Source organism: Gekko japonicus, unplaced genomic scaffold (genome assembly GCF_001447785.1).
Source record: "Gekko japonicus isolate JY-2015 unplaced genomic scaffold, Gekko_japonicus_V1.1 scaffold323, whole genome shotgun sequence".
NCBI lineage: Eukaryota > Metazoa > Chordata > Lepidosauria > Squamata > Gekkonidae > Gekko > Gekko japonicus.
The window spans coordinates 353,535-373,426 of NW_015168661.1; the positions used below are offsets into that span (position 1 = coordinate 353,535).

Genomic DNA, 19,892 nt, shown 5'->3' on the forward strand with positions numbered 1-19,892 from the left:
CCACCGGGGAACCAATGGGAGCCATGGCGGGAGATTCAAACCCACCTATGGTGACCAAGGGGTGGTCCCCAGGTGTGTATATAGTTGGCCTGCCGGCCGTTTGTCTGCATGTCTTGTTGTGTGCCTAATAAAGCGTGCTATGCACCACGTCGTTGTCTGTCGTCGATCCATGCGGCTTCCCACTACACAATAGATGTACTTTCACTCACAGAGGACTCTTCCACTCATTTCATGGAAGGAGATTTCCATTCTGTAACTCTCCCTGGATTTTATGAACATCATGAGAGATACGTGTGTGTGTGTGTGTGTGTGTGTGTGTGTGTGTGTGTGTGTGTGTGAGAGAGAGAGAGAGAGAGAGAGAGAGAGAGAGACTGTAATATACTTAGCAATTAATTACAGTTTCCCTTACCCTTTCCTTTAATATCATAACAATACGCTATTTCTCTAAATAATTCAAAATGGGAAGAAGTAGAGAAAATATTTTTATATTGAGCTACTATTGGAGGTAGGAGCTGCGATGGCTCAAGTGGTTAAGACGCTGAACTGCAGGCTGTGGAAGGTTGGTAGTTCAGCAGTTTGAGACCCAAGGGTGGCACATGACGGAGTGAGCTCCTGTCTCTGGCCCCAGCTCCTGCCAACCTAGCAGTTCGAAAGCAAGAAATTGCAAGTAGATAAATAGGTTCCACTTCGGTGGGAAGGTAACAGAGTTCCGTGCACCTCGGCATCTAGTCATGCTGGCCACATGACCACGGAACCATCTTCAGACAGTGCTGGCTCTTCGGCTTTGAAATGGAGATGAGCACCGCAACCCTAGAGTCAGACTCGACTGGCTTTCGAGCAAGGGAACCTTTACCTTTACCTTTACTATTGGAGGTACAAAGGAACAGATAGACAGACTTAGGCTGCTTTCATACATTTTGGATAATGCACTTTAACAATTATTTGCTAAATCTACTTAGCTATTACTAAAGTGCCAGATCCACACGGGGGGGGGAGGGAGATAACATTTGGGGTGGCTGGAGGAAGAAGAAGTAGTTGGTTTTTATACTCTACTCTTCACTACTCAAAGGAGTCTCAGAGCGTGGGGTAGGTGGGGCTGAGAGAGCTCTGAGAGAACTGTGACTGACCCAAGGTCACCCAGCTGGCTTCATGTGGAGGAGTGGGGAATCAAACCCAGTTCTCCAGATTAGAGTCAACTGCTCTTAAGTTAACCACTACATCAAGCTGGCTTTATGATCATGCAGTATTCACAGAATGCATTTTAAATTGCTAGTGCAGTTCTAACTGCAGCCTCTAGGGGTGCAGAGAAGGTAGAGCACGGTAAAGAGCTCAGGCTTTATGCAAAGTTTACTAGGAGTCTGAAGGAAATCCTTGCTTCTGAGATCCTGCGAAATCCCTCAGCTAAGCCAACATTGGAGCAAGACAAAACCAGTCAGAACAAACAAGCCAGTTTGGTGTAGTGGTTAAGTGTGCGGACTCTAATCTGGGAGAACCAGGTTTGATTCCCCACTCCTCCACTTGCACCTGCTGATGTGACCTTGGGTCAGTCACAAGCTCTGGCACAGCTGTCCTTGAAAAAGAGCAGTTTCTGTCAGCCCCACCCACCTCACAGGGTGTCTGTTGTGGGGAGGGGAAAGGAAAGGAGTTTGGAAGCCGCTCTGAGACTCCAAGTGAAGGGCGGGGTATAAATCCAATCTCTCCTCTCTTCTCTTCTCTTCTTCTTCTATAGTCAATGCCAGGAAGAAGCCTCCTAACAAGGTCATTATGTCCAGCACTCTGTGGTTTCCTTTTAACTTTAGTTCCACCCATTTTCTGCACAGCCAGATCTTGCAAAGGGGCAGCCCTGTTAGTTTGTGGCAGCAGTCCCCCCAACAAAAAAACAAAAACAAAACCCAAAACCTTTTGTTCTCTTAAATTCCCTACATTTCTTTAACTCTTTTCCAAACTTTTCTCCTTCATTTTGCTCTCTTCATTTCATGATCTGTAATTCCTCTATCTCCGCTTTCTCTATCCCCCCCCCCTTTATTTTTCACCCTCAATTCCTCATCCATCCTGGTTGGCCGCTTAGAATGTAGGTTATAGTAGTATAGCAGCAAACAATATGATTAACAGAAGGGGGTGGTTAATATTTTCCCATAATCTATGAAAGTAGTAGGATGCTTCCCCCCCCCTCCACCCTTTATATGCATGATAATAAATGTTAATCTACCTCAGTAAGTAACAAACGAGGAACAGAAGTTGGGATTTATTTATTTGTTTATCTATATCCTGCCTTTCTCCACAATGGGGAACCAAAACAACTTACATCGTTCTCTCATGCATTTTATCTTCCCAACAACCCTGTGATGTCAGTTAAACTGAAAGAGGGTGACTGGCCTAAGGTCACCGAGTAAGCCTCCATGGCAGAGTGGGGATTCCATACTGGCACTTCAACCACTACACAATCTGATACTTCAACCGCTACACAAGCTTAAAAAGGTAAAGGTTCCCTTGCTCGAAAGCCAGTTGAATCCGACTCTAGGGTTGCGGTGCTCATCTCCGTTTCAAAGCCAAAGAGCCAGCGCTGTCCGAAGACATTTCCATGGTCATGTGGCTGGCATGACTAAACACCAAGGCGCATGGAATGCTGTTACCTTCCCACTGAAGTGGTACCTATTTATCTAGTTGCAATTTCTTGCTTTCGAACTGCTAGGTTGGCAGGAGCTGGAACTAGAGACGGGAGCTCACTCCGTCATGTGGCACACTCTGGTCTCGAACTGCTGAACTACCGACCTTCCACAGCCTGCAGTTCATCATCTTAACCACTTGAGCCACCGCAGCTCCATTACACAAGCTTAGCTTCCATTTAAAATAGCGTAGTGGTAGTGGTGGAAATAACCTGGGCCAGAATATTCCAATTCCTTTCAAACTTGGAATTTCCATGATCATTCTTTTATTCTCTGATGATTTTCTGATGCCTGCCACAAATGAACAGACAGATGGACATGCAGCTCCTTTTATTATTATAGATGTGTGGTAACAGCCAGCCGAGTAATTTGTTTTGTTATAATGTTTGGCTTGGATAAGGGTCATATGGGGGGGGACCCAGATGGAATCTTTGTCTGGGGGCCCTGTGAAGCGCATGGCAAGTACATTATCCAACATGTGTGAAAGCAACCTTAGAGCATCCCTGGAAAAAATAGCTTTCATTATTCAATAAATCAATGCTTGAGAAAGTTATTATAACTTAGAATTCAACCCATCAAAATAGAGTGTCTAATCACATTAAGTCATGCTTTGAAGAGTAGTTTTGTCTAGAATGTCATAACACCTCTCCTCCTTTTGACTGCAATCTCTTCCTTTAGATCAGGTAATAACTATAGTCCTTTTTGTTATTTACTTAAATCAGAGCTAAATATAGTAAGGCAGGAAGTAATTTAATCATTCAACATTAAAGGATAGTCATTATATATAACAAGAAAAATTTGGACCTGCTCTTGGAACTATCCTTGGTATTGCTGTCATTACTAATTCTGGCAACATGCAGGTTTGGTCTTAAGTCTGTCACAAGTGCAAATGTGTAAATTATTATTATGCCCACCTTTCTTATTGGGACTCAAGGTGGTTACAAGCATGATAAACATTTTTAATGATATGACAAAATATATGTTAAAAATTGTACATGTGAAACTGGTTACTTTTCTTTTAACTTTTCCATGGCTGTGATATTACATACTATTTTAATGGTTCCACAAATAAATTCTATAAATACCTTAACAGGAAAACTAACAGGTCCGGGTATTTAAATTGAATCTAGTAATTGCTCTAATTATCTCCAATTGTTTTCCCAATAAACTGCAAATTGGGAGCAAGTCCATTACCTGTAAATGTCATTGATTTGCTATACAGTGCATCTCCAGACTTTCCTAGAGATGTTTATAGATTTTCTGGAGTTTATACAAAGTCAAATATCACTGATGTGAAATGATAAACACAATGGATCTCACAAACCAGCCAACATTAAGCGCACGATTAGGTTTCCTACTGAAACCAGTTGGACTTAATTGTGCTTTACTGTGACTGGATTGATCTTTGAGCCATGGCAAACACAATCCATTGAGGGACGGACTGGCCCATTAACTTACTGGAAAAGTTCCCACTGAACTGCTGCCTTGCAGGGGCCGCTGGGGGTTAGCAATAAACTCAACCAAGTGGTCCATGCATGCTGGAAGCATCAAGGGGGGCTGCTTAGCTTGGACCTTGGCCACAGAGGCAATTCACAGTATCACTGAAAGAAAATAGATTGCACTTCCATCTGCCAGCACTGCAGGGGCCAACTGGAATCCACCCTGATTCCATTCTCCCTAACAATTTTCTCTCATCTTTAATGAAAAATATTACCAGCTCTTGCTTCAAGCCGCAGTAGGTAATTTGATCATGGCATTTTCATATAGGAGAAAGTAATAAGATATTTGGGGAGTAATAGAAGGAGTTTGTTTATGAGGATAACGTTTATATTCTGCTTGGTTTATATTCTGCTTCAAAGGTTTTGTTGACTGCATTTTCACTGTCACCAAAACAGAAGGCTTTGAATTATTATAATACTTGTTAAGCTTTATTTTTATTTATTTATTTATTTATTTATTTATTTATTTGTTCGATTTTTATCCCGCTCTCCCCGCCAAGGCAGGCTCAGGGCAGCTTACACAAGGTAACAGTAAATAAAACAACAATATAAATGTCAATATAAAAGCACACAGCACAGTAATGAAAACAATGTACATAAAAACCAATATACAAAAACACGAACAATTCATATAAAACAGTTTAACTATAAATACAATACATATAAATAAAACGGCTCCACAGCAATCACAGAACAAATTAATTCTATCTTTTTAAAGTAGCTTTATTTCCCAAGTCTGAATGTATGCAACTCACATACCTTAATCCTGTTTTTAGATTTTTAACATGAAACTACATATACCAAGACATTTGGCTAGCAAATCAGCTCCACAGTTATCAGAAAGAATTGGTTTTTTTATTTAAAAATTTATTTTATTAACTACGTAAACAAAGACATACATACAAACAGACATACTACACTACCAGGCTTGCCAAGTCCCCTCTGGGGGGAGCCCCACCCCGACGTGCGCATCACCCGGAAGTGACGCGACTACGCCAGGCACGCTGGGGGCGGGGCCATGGTCATCCGAGGGAAAACTCTATGGTTTTCCCTCGGATGGTCGTGGCCCCGCCCCCAGGGTGCCTGGCGGCATAACGTCACTTCCGGGTGACGTGCATGCGCGCGCGCTCCAGACGGCAACCGGGAATCCCCCACTGCGGCGCAACACCCGACTTGGCAACCCTATACACTACTTCTAAACATAAAACGGGGGTATAGTATGTTTACATATTGCTTATTGCCTCTTCTAATACATATAGCTTCTACCCTATACAAAAAAAAGGTTGCTTTGCAACAGGAATTTTGGTCTTCTTTTTCTCTTTTTTCTTATTCTTAGTTGTCCATTGTTTTGCTTAAGTAAGGTTATAATGTTTATGCGATTCATAAAATCTTTGCCAAGTATTTTCAAATGAATCTTCCGAGTGGCCTTTCAAGGTTAACGTACGTTTGTCCATTTCTGCCGCTTCAAAAATTTTATTAATAAATTCCCTTACTTGGCACCTCTTGACATCACCAATATTTAGTGTATAATATTCTGGCTGTAGTAGTTACTGATCTTGATCTAGTTATCAGTAAGAATTGTGATCAACACTTTATAGGGTTCCAGCCTTAACACTTGCACAATTCCATGTTTGCTTTGCAGGGTCTTGTCTCTTGTGGAAAACTAAGAATAAATATCCTACTGTTCACGAAGTGCAACAAGGTTGCAGGAAATGATGAGAATACAGGGGCTGCCAGGAGCTAGGGTTGCCAACTTCAAGTTCAGAAATACTTGGAGATTTGAGATTTAAGGGTGGAGCCTGGGAGGGTGGAGTTTAGGGAGAGGAGGGACCTCGTCAGGGTATAATGCCATACAGTCCACCTTCCAAAGCAGCCATTTTCTTCAGAAGTGGAATAAATGTTTTAAATAATAATAATCATCAATGTATATAGTCTGGAAATAGGGCTGCCAAGTGGGGGCGGGTGGTGGGTAAACCCCCGCTTTGGAGGCCTGATTTCCGCCGCCCGACTTGGCAACCCTATACACTACTTCTAAACATAAAACGGGGGTATAGTATGTTTACATATTGCTTATTGCCTCTTCTAATACATATAGCTTCTACCTTATACAAAAAAAAGGTTGCTTTGCAACAGGAATTTTGGTCTTCTTTTTCTCTTTTTTCTTATTCTTAGTTGTCCATTGTTTTGCTTAAGTAAGGTTATAATGTTTATGCGATTCATAAAATCTTTGCCAAGTATTTTCAAATGAATCTTCCGAGTGGCCTTTCAAGGTTAACGTACGTTTGTCCATTTCTGCCGCTTCAAAAATTTTAGAGGGAAAAAAGAGGAACGTGAGATACATGTCCTTGTAGGTGCCTCAGTGAGCAACAGTCAGCTGTCACCATGCAAGTTGGCCAGAGGTTTTCTGGAAAAGGCTGCCAGGGGGATGGAAGGAGGGAAAACTGAAGACAGGGGGTCAGATAATGTTAGGTTGGCTGGTGGGTGGAAAGGAGAGAAGAAAGCATGAAAAGAAGGCTGTGAGAACTGCCAAGGAAGGGGAAAAAGAAAATAGTGGGGGAAGGGGGAATGAGATGTTCTCAAGTCCTTGCAGGTCTCCCACATGTATTGTGTATTCCTGCAAAGGTAATATAACAGCAAGTACTTCTTTTAACATCTGCACAGGAGTGAACATATAAACCTGAAATTATTTGTGTCAAGGAAGTCTATGTAATTAATTATGCATATATCGATCATGTCTCCTATGTTGGCAAAAAAAGGGTATGTGGTCTGCCTTCCCTGAAACCCTTTTAACAAATATTAGAATGATTGATAGGTTGACAGAAAAACAGAGTTTTAAGTCCAGTGGCACCTTTAAGATCACCAAAGTTTTATTCAAGGTATAAGCTTTTGTTTGCAAGTGCACAAGGCCTGAAAGCCATGGGTCCTCAGGGCACTTTCACACAAGTAACCAGACCATTGTTTATGTTTCAAAAGATTTATAAAGTTTATTTTAATTTCTGTCAGTCAGAAGGTTTATTATACAGCCAACACACTACTCTAAAATCATGCAGCCAGAAAATAAGAAAGACTAGCTCAACTGTCTAACACTCCTAGGGCTTGCATTAGATGGCACATACAATTCCAAACTCAAAGGCCGAAGTATGAGAGTTTTCTATGGTGTTAGCAACTGCAAGTGTGTCATAGTTTAGGTCGTTAGCTCATCAGGATCCCCACTAGCCTCCCTTTTTCAGGGCCCTAGCAAAATTATAGTTTTTGACCCAGCAACATCAGGTGAGAATGACATCCAATCAGGATATGTTCTCGGGAGAAGCCTCTAAAGGATTACCTCATCACCCCTGACTCTTCTCCCCCCATCCTACAGACCACAGGTTCCCATGAGAAGCTAATCATGCCACCATCATCTCTGGCCTTGAAGAAGAGAAGGCCAATAGACTGATTAATAACACCTGCAAGATGGACCAGGCCCATTTCTATTCACATTAACCTTTGGAGGGGAGGCCAGGGGTGCTTTGCCTCACAGACCCCATCATGGAACTTGCTGGCTTCGGGAACTATATTTCTTACAGTTTGTGCCACTGTTATTTTGGTTTTGCTGATTTTGTTATAAAACTGTTTTTAAAATATATTGTGAAAGCTTCAGTGAGAAAGAGAAAAAACAGTTGCTATGTATCTGGTAACTCACAAAGAAGTGTGCACCACAATGCCTTAGTAACAGAGCAGCAACTCATTTATACAACCACTTTGAACATATAGAGAGTGAATACTCCATTGCCCGCTCTGGTCTACCACCAAACTGCACCTCTAATATACTCTATATTACATCAATATTCTCATCCCATATGTAGAGATTTCTGTGGTCACTAAATATGTTGAGCTAAGCTGATAGTGGATAGATTTTAATGGGGATAGATTTTGAATAATTTTATATTTTAAAGATTATTTATAGTATCTTTGTATTGTTTTTATTGGTGTATTTTATATGCTGTTAGCTGCTCTTGAGTCCCTTTCGGAGGAGATAAATAATAATCTGATAAATAAATAAAATAGGCTTGCGCTTTACAGGAAGAAAAATGACAGTTAAAATGGCAGTTGTGTAGCTGCTAGGTCAGTTATGTGTAACTAAAAAGTAGGTGTGGCCCTACTTTCTCTTGAGGATAAGCAGCTGGGTGGAGAGGCCTAGTTCTCAAAGATGAGATTAGCCCTGCTGAAAGTGAGATGTTTCTGGTTAGAAGTACTGAGGGAGTTTTACTACTGTTGTTTGTTGCTTTTGTTGTCTCTCTTGTCAACTTTTGTTGCTTTTGTTGTCTCTCTCTTCAACTTGAGAATATGGTAATAAAGTTATTTGGAGTTTAGCTAACTGGCATTAAGTTCAGCAGAGTCATAGGCCAACCAGAACATCTCTAAGGCTGCTGGCTTAAAGGGCAGCTGACCTCATTAAGGCTGAGAAATACATCCAGTTGTAGAATTTGAAAACAACATGTTTTCATTTCCCCCCCACTTTTGAGGATCAGTTGCTGCCCCCTTTCTTTTACCGGTTTAAACTGTTTTCCTGGAAATTCTGTGGTTTCTTAAAAGCTTATCCATTGGGAAAATGTTCATGAGGGCATCGTATCTGCCATCTTTTCCTGCACTTGCAGGGGAGCACTGATATACTCTAGGGTTATTCATTTGAGCAAGACTAGCCAAACTGGTATTGAGCCTCAAAGCTCATCCCAGAATCATGTGGAAGAGCGCCATGGCAGATATGTGGGGGTTCCTCAGCATACTAAACAATGTGGAAGGACGTCAATAAGGGGAAGGAAGTTTGAAAACCACTATTCTACTCTGAATGGTTCCGGAGAACTTTTTAGGTGTGCACAACAAATAAATTTTTCTCCTAATATTAAGGGGGAGGGCATTCCTTTGCCTCATGAACACCATGGAACACACTCACACTTCCTCTCTGGGCATAGTGTCCAATCATTTAATTAAATGATGCCATGCCTGTAGTTATCAATTTGATGTGGCTGAAGAATGTAAGCATATTTTTATTCATGATCTGAGTTACGGAAATCTTAAACATATATGTTCTTGTAAATATTTATTTTTAATCCTGATTGAACAAAACTGTCTTTCCCTGTGGTATTAGATTGTCTTCCATAAGAGACAGATCTGTTGCGTAGCCCTACCATTTAAAAGCTTTTAGATCTCAAGTGTACTGTTGTATCAGTTCTGTAGCTCCAAGATATCATTTACTTGGAATTTGTGCTTTCTCAACATTTCTGATTGCCTGATTACCTGCTCCATTGCTGGGACAATGGTTTAAATGTTTTTCCTTTCACTTTACCTATTTAAGTGTGAGCTTAATTTGTTCCTCACCCTAAGCTTTCAACTATAGCATTTTGTTGTTCATTGAGATTAAATTAATCAGATATGCCACTGATACAGGGATTGATTTAACTGCATCTGGGGCAGCCTCTACCCCAACCTGGGGCAGTCTACACAGAAATTCCTTTTAGTGTTTTCATCTTTTATATGTTGTGAACAGTGAATATCATTCATTCATTCATTCATTTCCTTTATTTATTCAAGGCTGATTTTAAAATATAATTCTGTTTTCATTCTGCTTTTTGCTTACGTGATACAACTGTTCTTCTACATTAATTGTCTTCTGTTAGAATAACAGTGGGACGAAGAGCTAGGGGAATGACTTTAGTCTACAAAGACATCTGAGCATTCTGAATTTTTGCTTTATGTTTTTCACATACTGTACAGCAGAATTATACATCTCTTCTAGATAAAAATGATTTGGTAATCTGAGATGGCCAGTGATATATTGTTTACTACTGATAATACCTTAGATGTGTATGGAAGATAATGCCTTGGATCTGGATTGACGTTTCCTCAGGCATGAGGACTTTTATGGAGAGAATGATTTTTCCATTCCCTGGCCTGTGATGTCCCAGAATAATATCAAGGGGCATTTAAGAGTGCTGTGGGGAAGATATAGGAGGTGGGGGAAATCATATCCTGCAAATAGAAATTCCTGTACCTGTAGTCTGGATCCAATCCAATGTAAACACTGGAAGAATATACTAAATATGGTAGAATATACTAAAAAAGAAACGTGGACATTACAAACACATAAGGTTGGCTTTACAGAAGTGAATTTAATCAGTTCCCTGCTATAAAGTTTTTGTCTAAGAGCAAAGGAGGCCAAATCCTGTTGAGTTCCTCTGCATGCTATAGAATGAACCTACATATTACGCACAACATGGGAAGGCCATCCAAAACAGACAACATCATGTTGTGCAATTCTCTGATGAGTTCTCCAGTAAATTAGCTGGTAGTGTGGAGAAACACACAACTGGAAGACAAGAAAACACAGGTCAAGTGATCCTATATTTTACAGTGGTGACAGTGGCTGCTTCCATGGCAGTGGCTTGTGCAACAGGTAGTTCAGCTGTATGAAGTTAGCCTTCCTTTAATCAGTTTTCTGTCCTGTGTCTTTACTCATCATTCTGTGTCACCTAACAGAACTAAAAGAAAAAGGATTATGAGAAATGTAATATCATATACATCTAACAAGAGGCAGAAGTTGAACATTGGGATCTATTTTTGTCCTTTAAGAAGGATACATTGAATTTTTCATTCAGTTTTCTAAAACTATATCCTTTCTTACTGGCTTTTCACTTTTGATTTAAAAAGAACTATTGCGCAAGTGTTAATCCATATGGAGTTATAAGGTAACACATTTGGTTTGATCTAGTAGAACTTTTTTTCAAGTGATAAGACTTTTTTTAAAGTAACCACATCAGTGCTCACAAATTATTTCTCACTTTATATTACAGTGTACCAACATTCCAGAGCCTCCCTGAAGAGATACTCAGTAAGCTTGCTGATGTCCTTGAAGAGGTATTTGCTTTTAATTCTTGAAAATGGCATGAGGATCATAAGTAGCAGGTCTTTTGTTGTAAAAGTACTTCAGCCATCACATTGTTCTGTTCACCGGGATTCCTCTGCCGAAGGAGAATATCTTTTCTGAGATTATGGTGTTTCACTGTTCTTCAAAACAAACTTCAGGAGAAAAGGTCAAGTGACAAATGCTTTATATTCCAGTTCATATAAATCCTATTTTCTATAGAGGCACAAAATCAACAGTTTTATTAAAATCTGTTGACACAAGTCTTTAAGATCTAGGCTGTCACAATTTTTAGAATCTTTCTCTCAGATCATAGGCATGCTTATTGCCTCACATTATTCTCGATCCAAATTGTCTTTTGCCATCCAATTAGAAATGAGGTCAAGTCTCATAATTTGGCATCCAGTACAGCACAATCTAGAGTTTACTCTTACCAATCTGTTAAAAACCAAATTCGGACTTTCTCTGATTTCAGGCCCAGTTCGTGATAGGTTGGAGACACTTTATTGGGTCAAGGGTGGATAATAGCACTGTAGAGGCCCGAGTTTTAAATGTTCCATTGTCACCAGGAGGCTGGGGAGTGCTTTCTCTAGGCTCAGTGAAAACTACAATTCCCAAACTTCCTGTAGGCAACTGAGCATACTTAGAAGCATCACTGCCCAGTTCTTCTAAGTATAGTGACTTAAGAGTGAGGCATCTGCTATTAATAGACCTCTTTGCTGCCAGTTCTTCTCCTCCACTACACAGCATGAGGTTGAGAAAAGGAAGGGAAATGACATTAGTAGAGGGCTGGAAGCAATAAAAAGCTGATAAGGGTGCCCCCCCCCCCATTGCTCTAAAACACTCTGGGAAGATCTCTGCATTTTTAGAGGGCTTCTAAGAAATCTTGGAACTACCCAAACCAGCTCAGATGTGTGAAGGAGCTCTCCCATCACAACATTCAATTGCAGCTACTACTTTTAGGGCAGCAGTGTTTGTATCAAGGGAGAATCCAGCAATTCTTGATTAGCCTACTTATGTCCAGTTCATGTCAGTGTTGTCGGGAGTCAGCAAAAGCTAACTGCTGTGAATCCAAAAGGTCCTCGCCATACTGTTTACTGACTCTCCTGGGGGCAGCAGAAGTTCATGCCAGCATATGCCACTAGGCAAAGGTTATGCTACCCTGAAATCCTGAGCTAAAATTGGTCTAGCAAAAGTGCTCAATCAACTGTGAAAGGAATCTCAGGCCCTGGTCACATGGGAGGATTTGCCACGTGAGAGGGACGGATTGGGGGCGCATCAAGCGGGCATGATCACACCGCAACATCTGGGAAGCGGCATGCACCCGTCCCCAATCCGTCCCTTCCGGGCAAAACTGCATCAAAAAAACCCCTAGAAAACACTACTACCTGCCTGAAAATCTGCTGCAGGGACGGGCATCTGATTGCCGGCGCGCCCGTCTCTCCCACAGCATGCGAGGTCCTGCCAAACTGCGCATGCACACGCATGCGCAGTGTGCTGGCCTTGCTCTCTGGTCCGTGGCTTCCTCCCAGCATCTGATCATGCCGGGGAGGACCTGCGCAGCGGCTGTCCGATCCCACCACCGCGCATCTCTTTTGGTGCGGCCAAAAAAAGCCGCACTTCGGCCACGCCTATTTCCCCCAGTGTGACCGGGGCCTCAGTTAGCTTTTAAAAGGAATTCCTCTTCTTTTCCTCTGCTAGCTTGATTCTGAAAACTCTTGAGCTTCTTGAACTTGATGCGTGTTCTACTCACTGCAAGGGAATTTTGTTTTTCTTTGTTACTCTTTTGGCCTGATAGTTGCTCTCTACAACGATACATCACACCTGACAGTTGAATTTTGATGATCTGGACTTAATATAATTTCTTGCAATTAAAGTATATGGGTAATAGAATTTTGATGAAACATTTTAATGACCCTCAGGTCCTGGAGGATATGGAAATATCTGGGTTTGCTTATTCAAAATGTATTAAATGTATGTTAATTTCACACCAGGCAACTTAATGTTAGTTGTAACTTGCCTGTCTAATTACCAGTTTTGCACCTGCAAAATTACATGCTAGCAAGTCCTGCAGCCAGGCACAATTAAAGAAGACCATTAATCTGTTGTCCTGTGACAACTATGCATACAAAATTCTGCTTGTTCTTCTCCTGATGAGGATGTATTTTCACTTATTTACACAAATTAACATTAAAAAAATAATTTGAGCAACTTATGCTAGCTTCTTTAAATGTTCACAGAAATTGTGAACTCGACGCTCCGTGCACATCTAATAATCAGGTTATGGATCACTTCAGTCCACTCAGCCTAGAGAAAGTTGACAAATTCCTCCTGGCTGTACGCCCCACCACGTGTCTCCTGTGCCCATTGTGGCTAGGGAAAGCTGCTTGCGAGGGGTTTCAGGGTGCTGTAGGGGAGATTATTAACAGGTCCTTCTTAGAGGAGCTGTTCCCTAGGACACTTAAGGAGACAGTGGTCCATCCCCTCTTGAAAAAACCATCTCTGGATCTGGCCGAATTGCTCATATTTGGGCAAGTTAATTCAGAGGGCTGTGACAGTCCAGCTACAGAGCTTTTTGGATGACACTTCCATTTTAGACCCCTTCCAGTCCAGTTTTCACCTGGGACATGGGATGGAGACTGCATTGGTCACCCTAGAGATGACCTTCAGAGGCACCTGGATTGAGGTGGGTCAGCAGTGCTGTTGTTAGACCTGTTAGCAGTGTTTGACACAATCGACCATCAGCTACTGATCCACTGCCTCACCACTCTGGAGTTCAAATGCTTGCCTTGCCGTGGCTCGCATCCTTCCTTCAGGATTGGGGACAAAGGGTGGCACTAGGGGAACAGCTGTCCTATAGGCACTTTCCTTGATGCTGTTTAACATCTATATGCGCCTCCTTGCTCAGATTTCCCGGAGTGAATGGGCTAGGGTGTACTGGTCCTGGTGGGTCTGGCGTGGGAGCAGACAGAAGTTCCACAGGACAGCCAGGCAGAAGGGACCAGGTAATCACTCACAGTACAGGTGCAAGGCAGGAGAGTGGTCAAGAGGCAGTCCAAGGGTCAGGTATCCGGAAAGGGGAGTCGTCAGTCAGTCCAAGAGTCAGGGGTCCAGAAGTCAGGTGGTCCAGTGTTCAGTCCAAATTCAGAGTAACAGAGGTTCCAGTCAGCAAGTCAGGAGACAAAGTGGGTGGTAATGCAGCCATAGTATACGTTGTGACCACAATAAGCAGCTTTCCCCATCCTGGATTTATAGCTGACTCTCCCTGGGCTGGTTAGCTGCTGCTAATTGTGGCACGCATCCCTGCAAGTACTCATCTGACAACAGGTGCCTGCACTGCATCAAACGCTCACTGCGACGGGTTCTGAGCTCTGATCTCCACTGACGGCGACGGCTCTCGAGGGGTGTTGGAGAAACACTGGGCCCAGCCTCCTCCCTCTCCTCTGTGATGCCGGTAACTTGTTCGCAGCTGGAGGAGAGGGAAAATTGCTTGCCGGTGTCTGGTCAAGAGCTTGCATCCCCTGTCCCTGAAGATTAATGGGATCTATTGCAGCTGGCTGTTCCTCCCCCTCTGAGGAGGAGATGATATTGTTATCAGGCTGCTTACCTGTCCGGTCAGGCTGGGAACAAGGGAGACGTATGACAGTGTCATCAATATATGGATAACACCCAGCTCTATCTGTTGTTGGGCAGACAGTCTGACTCTACCCCAGAAGATCTGGACTAGGTGTTACAAGCTGTGGCTGGTTGGCTTAGGCTGAGTCAACTGAAACTAAATCCGACGAAGTCGGAGGTCCTGTGCTTGAGCCAGGGTGGCCCAAGGGTAGGGATCCCACTCCAGACCTTCGATGGGGCTGATGCCAGCTGATGCCAGCACTGGGGGTTAGGAGCTTGGGAGAGCTCCTGGATACCTCTTTAACAATGGAGGCCCAGGTAGCAGCCACTGTCAAGTCAGCCTTTTATCATCTTTGGCTGATCAGGCAACTGGTTCCCTTCCTCGAATGCAACGACTTGGCAACAGTGATCCACACGATGGTCACCTTGAGGTTAGGCTACTGTAATGCTCTCTACATAGGCCTGCCCTTGTTTCAAATCTGGAAGCTGCAGCTAGTGCAAAATGCTGTGTCCAGGCTGTTGATGGGTCTACCCATACGGGAACACATCCAGACTGTGCTGAAAACACTGCACTGGCTGCCAATAGCATACCGGATTTGCTTCAAGGTGCTGTTTTTGACCTTTAAAGCCCTTTATGGTCAGGATCCGGCATACTTAAGGGACCACCTTTCCCCATATGTTCCCCTGAGAGCACTGCGTTAAGGGGCCTGAAACCAGTTGGCCCTTCCAGGTCCCAAGGACACCAGCTTGGCGATAACCAGGGCCAGGACCTTCTCGGTAGCAGTTTTAGTTGTTTTTATGATGGATCTTAATTGTATTTATATATGCATTTTATGGAAGCCACCCTGAGCCTGTCTTGGCGGGGAGGGCAGGGTATAAATTGAATAAATAAATAAATAAATATTTGTTTTGACATTTTTGAAGAAAGTTTCCTTTAGAACTGTGATTTCAATCATATTGTTATTTTCATTCCTTTATCTAGCATATGAACGAACTGGCCATGGAGGATAATTAGAATAACTTTAATTTACTTTAATTAGGTTAATTCCTCTCTAATACATATATACATAGCTATATATCTATATCTATATATAGATATATACATATACATAGACACACACACACACACATGGAATAGGCTCCCTGAGGAGGTGAGGGGTGCCATCTCTACATATTTTTAGAAGGCGTGCAAGGCCAGTTTTTTGCTAGGCCTTTTTCCTAGAATGTAGACGGCAGGCATTTGGGTGGGATTATTTGGTGGTTGGATGTATTTTGTATTTTAAATCTGGATTTGTAAAATGCCTTCAGTAACAAAGGAAAGGTGGACAATAAATATTTTAATTAATAAATAAATTGATAACTCCTAAACCCATTTACTTCACTGACCTACAAAGGTTGTAACTCCACTTTGAATTGCACTGTAATTGCTTCACATCTTATGATGTAGGAGCAAACATGAGATAATGGGAATAGCTTGGTGTTTGGTAGGGGATTTAAACTTCACCTATGTCATACTGTATGACTCATACACAGTTCACTGTGCAAGTTACTTGTCTCTCAACGTCTCTAGTTTGCCTTCTTTGAAATGGATGCTTTGTTGTAGCAGCAAATGTGTGGGCAAAGAAGTATTTTGGTGGTCGGTGTTCAGATTCCACCCCTGTACTCAGTTTGTCACCTTGATCCTACATAGTCCAACAATCTGTTTACAATATTGGCTGCTGCTGTTCAGATGTGCCTGAGAAGCCTAGAAGCTGAGCATAAGTGGGACAGAATTCCCTTGTTTTGGTGATCAACATCTGCTATCCAGAGAGAAAAAGAGAAAGGGAAGGGGATTCTCTTTTAGTTCTCCTTTTTATGAGTTCTGTTTGCATGACAGAAAGAAATGCTTGTGTTTATAGTTATCTTAAGGACTTTTCTGTTATGTTTCTTACCTCTCCAATGGGTAAATGTTGTCTAGACTGTTTTCTGAGAGTTTAGTTCCTTGATCATACGATACAAATAATGTGAGTGTCTTGACTACCTTTTAGAGGATATCAGCTTTGCATGCAGGTTATTTTCTGTTTTCTTCTTGATGCAAAGTCGTAGGCTGAATTATGTTTATCTGTGGTGTATATACATGAAGCTGCCTTATACTGAATCAGACTATTAAGGTCAGTATTGTCTACTCAGACTGGCAGCAGCTCTCCAGCATCTCAGGTAGAGATCCTTCACATCACCTATTATCTGGGCCCTTTTTAACTAGAGATGCCAGGGGTGGACCTGAGACCTTCTGCATGAAAAGCAAAGACTCTTCAACTGAGCTGCAGCCCTCTCCCTCACATTGTGTGAGGGTTGCATTGCTTGATGACAGAAGGCTTGTAAGGGCTGTACATCTTAGATAAATTTAGTGTTTGGGGGTTGTTGTTTTCAGTTTACCAGATCTAGCCCTGCAAGCTACTGGAATTTGCCAAGCTCCCCTTCCTGATGTTCCAGGAAGATGTTCCAGGAAGCTCAGGTTCTGCCACCTGATCTGTCTCCACTGCTAACCCACCAGGCTGTGCAAGCTCCACCTCCAGATGACGGATCTGCTTCATTCTCTTTGAACTGCTGGGCTGAACCACATTCCATCTTGTGATCTGCCAAGTTTTTCTTCCTGATACTTGATCCACAGACTCTGCCTCTTAATCATTCAGGCTGTACCTTGTGGGTGTGTCTTGGGAGGGTGGGTGGAGCCTCTACCATCCCCACTGCTACTTACTGCCCTTTGTCTTCTACGAGACTGAAGCTTGATAGGATCACCTGGAAGGAGGACAATTGGGAAATCTCACCGTATTCCAACAGTCCTTCTTCCCTGAATAATCTGTCTAAGGTGTCAAACTCATTCATTACAAGGGCTAGATCTGACATAAATGTCACTTTGTTGGGCTGGGCCACACATGCCATAAATTGTAATGCCAGGTACTGGAGATATAAACTTTATAAAGGATACAGGCAAACCCAATTAACAATATTATTTTTTTTACTCAAAATACAAGTATGTTTAAACATTAGTCCTCTTACAGTATTTCTTTAAAGCATCTCCCTGATGCCTGCTTTCCCACTTCCCCCACCCATTATGCATTAGTACTGGGACAGTATATAGAGACATAATGCACAGCCTCTGTCATCCGGCAATAAAGGTAATAACCAGTTGCTCATTGGCCGAATAAGAGCCCTGGATGGGCCAGTTCCAGCCTGGTCTAAGCCCTCTGAGGTGTGAGTAGGTTTATTTCCCCACTACCTCCCTGCTTTCCTTTAACTGACTGTCAGCTGATCTCAACATCCTGTTCTTTCTGGAGCATTTTCAGTCCTCCTCACACCATTTTTTTTGTATTATATTGCCAGCCACAGAATCCCCATCTTGTTTGTGGGCAGCCCATGTTCACTACTTTCATCAAGCTCAAAAAGGCCGGACAGTTTACTATTTGTTATACTGACTTTTTTCCCCCTGTGGAAAGTGCCCCTCCATCTTTCTGTTTTGTTTTTAATATTAGTCAGCAGGGCTATTTTTGGGCAAAGGAATGCACAGGAGCGGAGGTCCAGCTGGCTTCAGAGTTGGCCACGCCCACTACAACCCAAACCTCTGCGTGTGTGGCTACAGAGGGAAGACCTGGAGAGCGACCCCTCGAGTGAATCCAAGGCGGGCGGGCCAGGCCCCCCCCTGGAAGGATCGGGGAGGCATTTAAATGCCTCCCCATGTCTTCCCTGGCCTGTCCAAGGGCCGGTTTGCCCAGGTGCCCCCCAAGCCAAGGGAAGGCATAGAGGTGTGGTCTAATATGCTAATGAGCTGCACTGTCAGGGGTGTGGCCTAATATGCTAATGCATTTCTGCTGTTGGGTGTCGCCTATTATGCTAATGAGTTCCTGCTGGGCTTTTTCTACAAACAAAGCCCTGCTAGTCAGTATTATACATATTGTAGAAATCTCTGTACTGGTAATGTTTAATAAAAAACAAATGTATTTAAATTAACCAACAAAGTAACTGCATTTTATCTGGGTTGCTATTCTAACAAGAATGGAGCAAGAACAGCTGACTGGTACGGTTTGATGAAGGGAATAATCTTTCTTCGCTGCACAATTTAATATCCACTTTTTTCCTTATGAAACACTGTGAATAATCTAGCACCGCCGCACTGCCACTCTCTAACAACCTTTACAAACTGCTAGCTACTACCCAGAAGCAAAAGAGTGACTTCAAATTGCCTGTTTTATGCAATCCTAATGTGCAGATGTTATTGTGAGAATGGTGGCAAAAAAGACTATTATGTAATGAGACTGAACCTTGAAAATTGAAACAATTTAAGAAGATTTTCATTCTGCATACTGCAGTGGATGTAAATTAGCAAGTAGTCATTATTCTGTAAATTGCTTAATAGCAGATACTTTTCAGATTCTTCAATATAGAAATAGGACATACCCATGTGTTGGATCCGCAAGCATCGAGAATAAATCCACGTTTTAAAGAAAAGCAAAATTTATTTCAAAGCGTTGAAGACATACTCAAACACGTTCTTTGTTAGAACTGGGGATACACAGTTAGGTCAAGCATAATAAAGGAACTTCAAACAGATACAGATCCAATGAATATCTTTCCCGCTGGCGGGCTAAGGAAACGGTTGCGCGCCCAGTACATGAGAACCAGGCAGAACATCAGACAAAACACAGGTGCAGTAGTCCTGGGAAAATCAATAGGCAAGCATTACAGCATCTTCTCCCCCACACAACCTCCAGCAGTTATCTTGTGCATTCCAACGCAGGAGCAGGATGATAGAAAACAAGCCGGGTGCAACAGGGAAAGGATATGTACACAGAGGTCACAGAAAACAGAATGGCAGCATGCTGACATACTGCCCCCCCTAAAATACATCTATATAAGCCAAGCCGGGTGTAACAGGGAAAGAATATTTACACAGAGGTCACAGAAAACAGAATGGCAGCTTGCTGACATACTGCCCCCCTTAAAATACGCTTACAACACACCTCCCGGCCTGGGCGGGAGACCTCCCGGGCTGGGCGAAAAAAAACCATTCGATAAGGTACCAGAGTTTACCACGTTTCACTTTACAATCAAGGATATCAGCTATTTCAAAATGTTCATCCCCTTCCAATATGACAGGCGGAGGAGGAGTAGACTCTGGTCTCCAAGGAGACGGTCCAGGATCCTTCTTCAATAGACTCATGTGAAAGACAGAAT

At 42.5% G+C, this 19,892-nt stretch overlaps 1 protein-coding gene across 1 annotated transcript in view; it reads left to right on the top strand.

The window, feature by feature from the left end:
* PRKG1 (protein kinase, cGMP-dependent, type I) overlaps positions 1–19,892 on the top strand; it is a 710,261-nt gene that overhangs the window by 346,216 nt on the left and 344,153 nt on the right. The window contains exon 4 of the mRNA XM_015415260.1: positions 10,996–11,059. Within this exon, the coding sequence (XP_015270746.1) occupies positions 10,996–11,059 (64 nt within the window). The remainder of the gene's footprint in view (positions 1–10,995; positions 11,060–19,892) is intronic.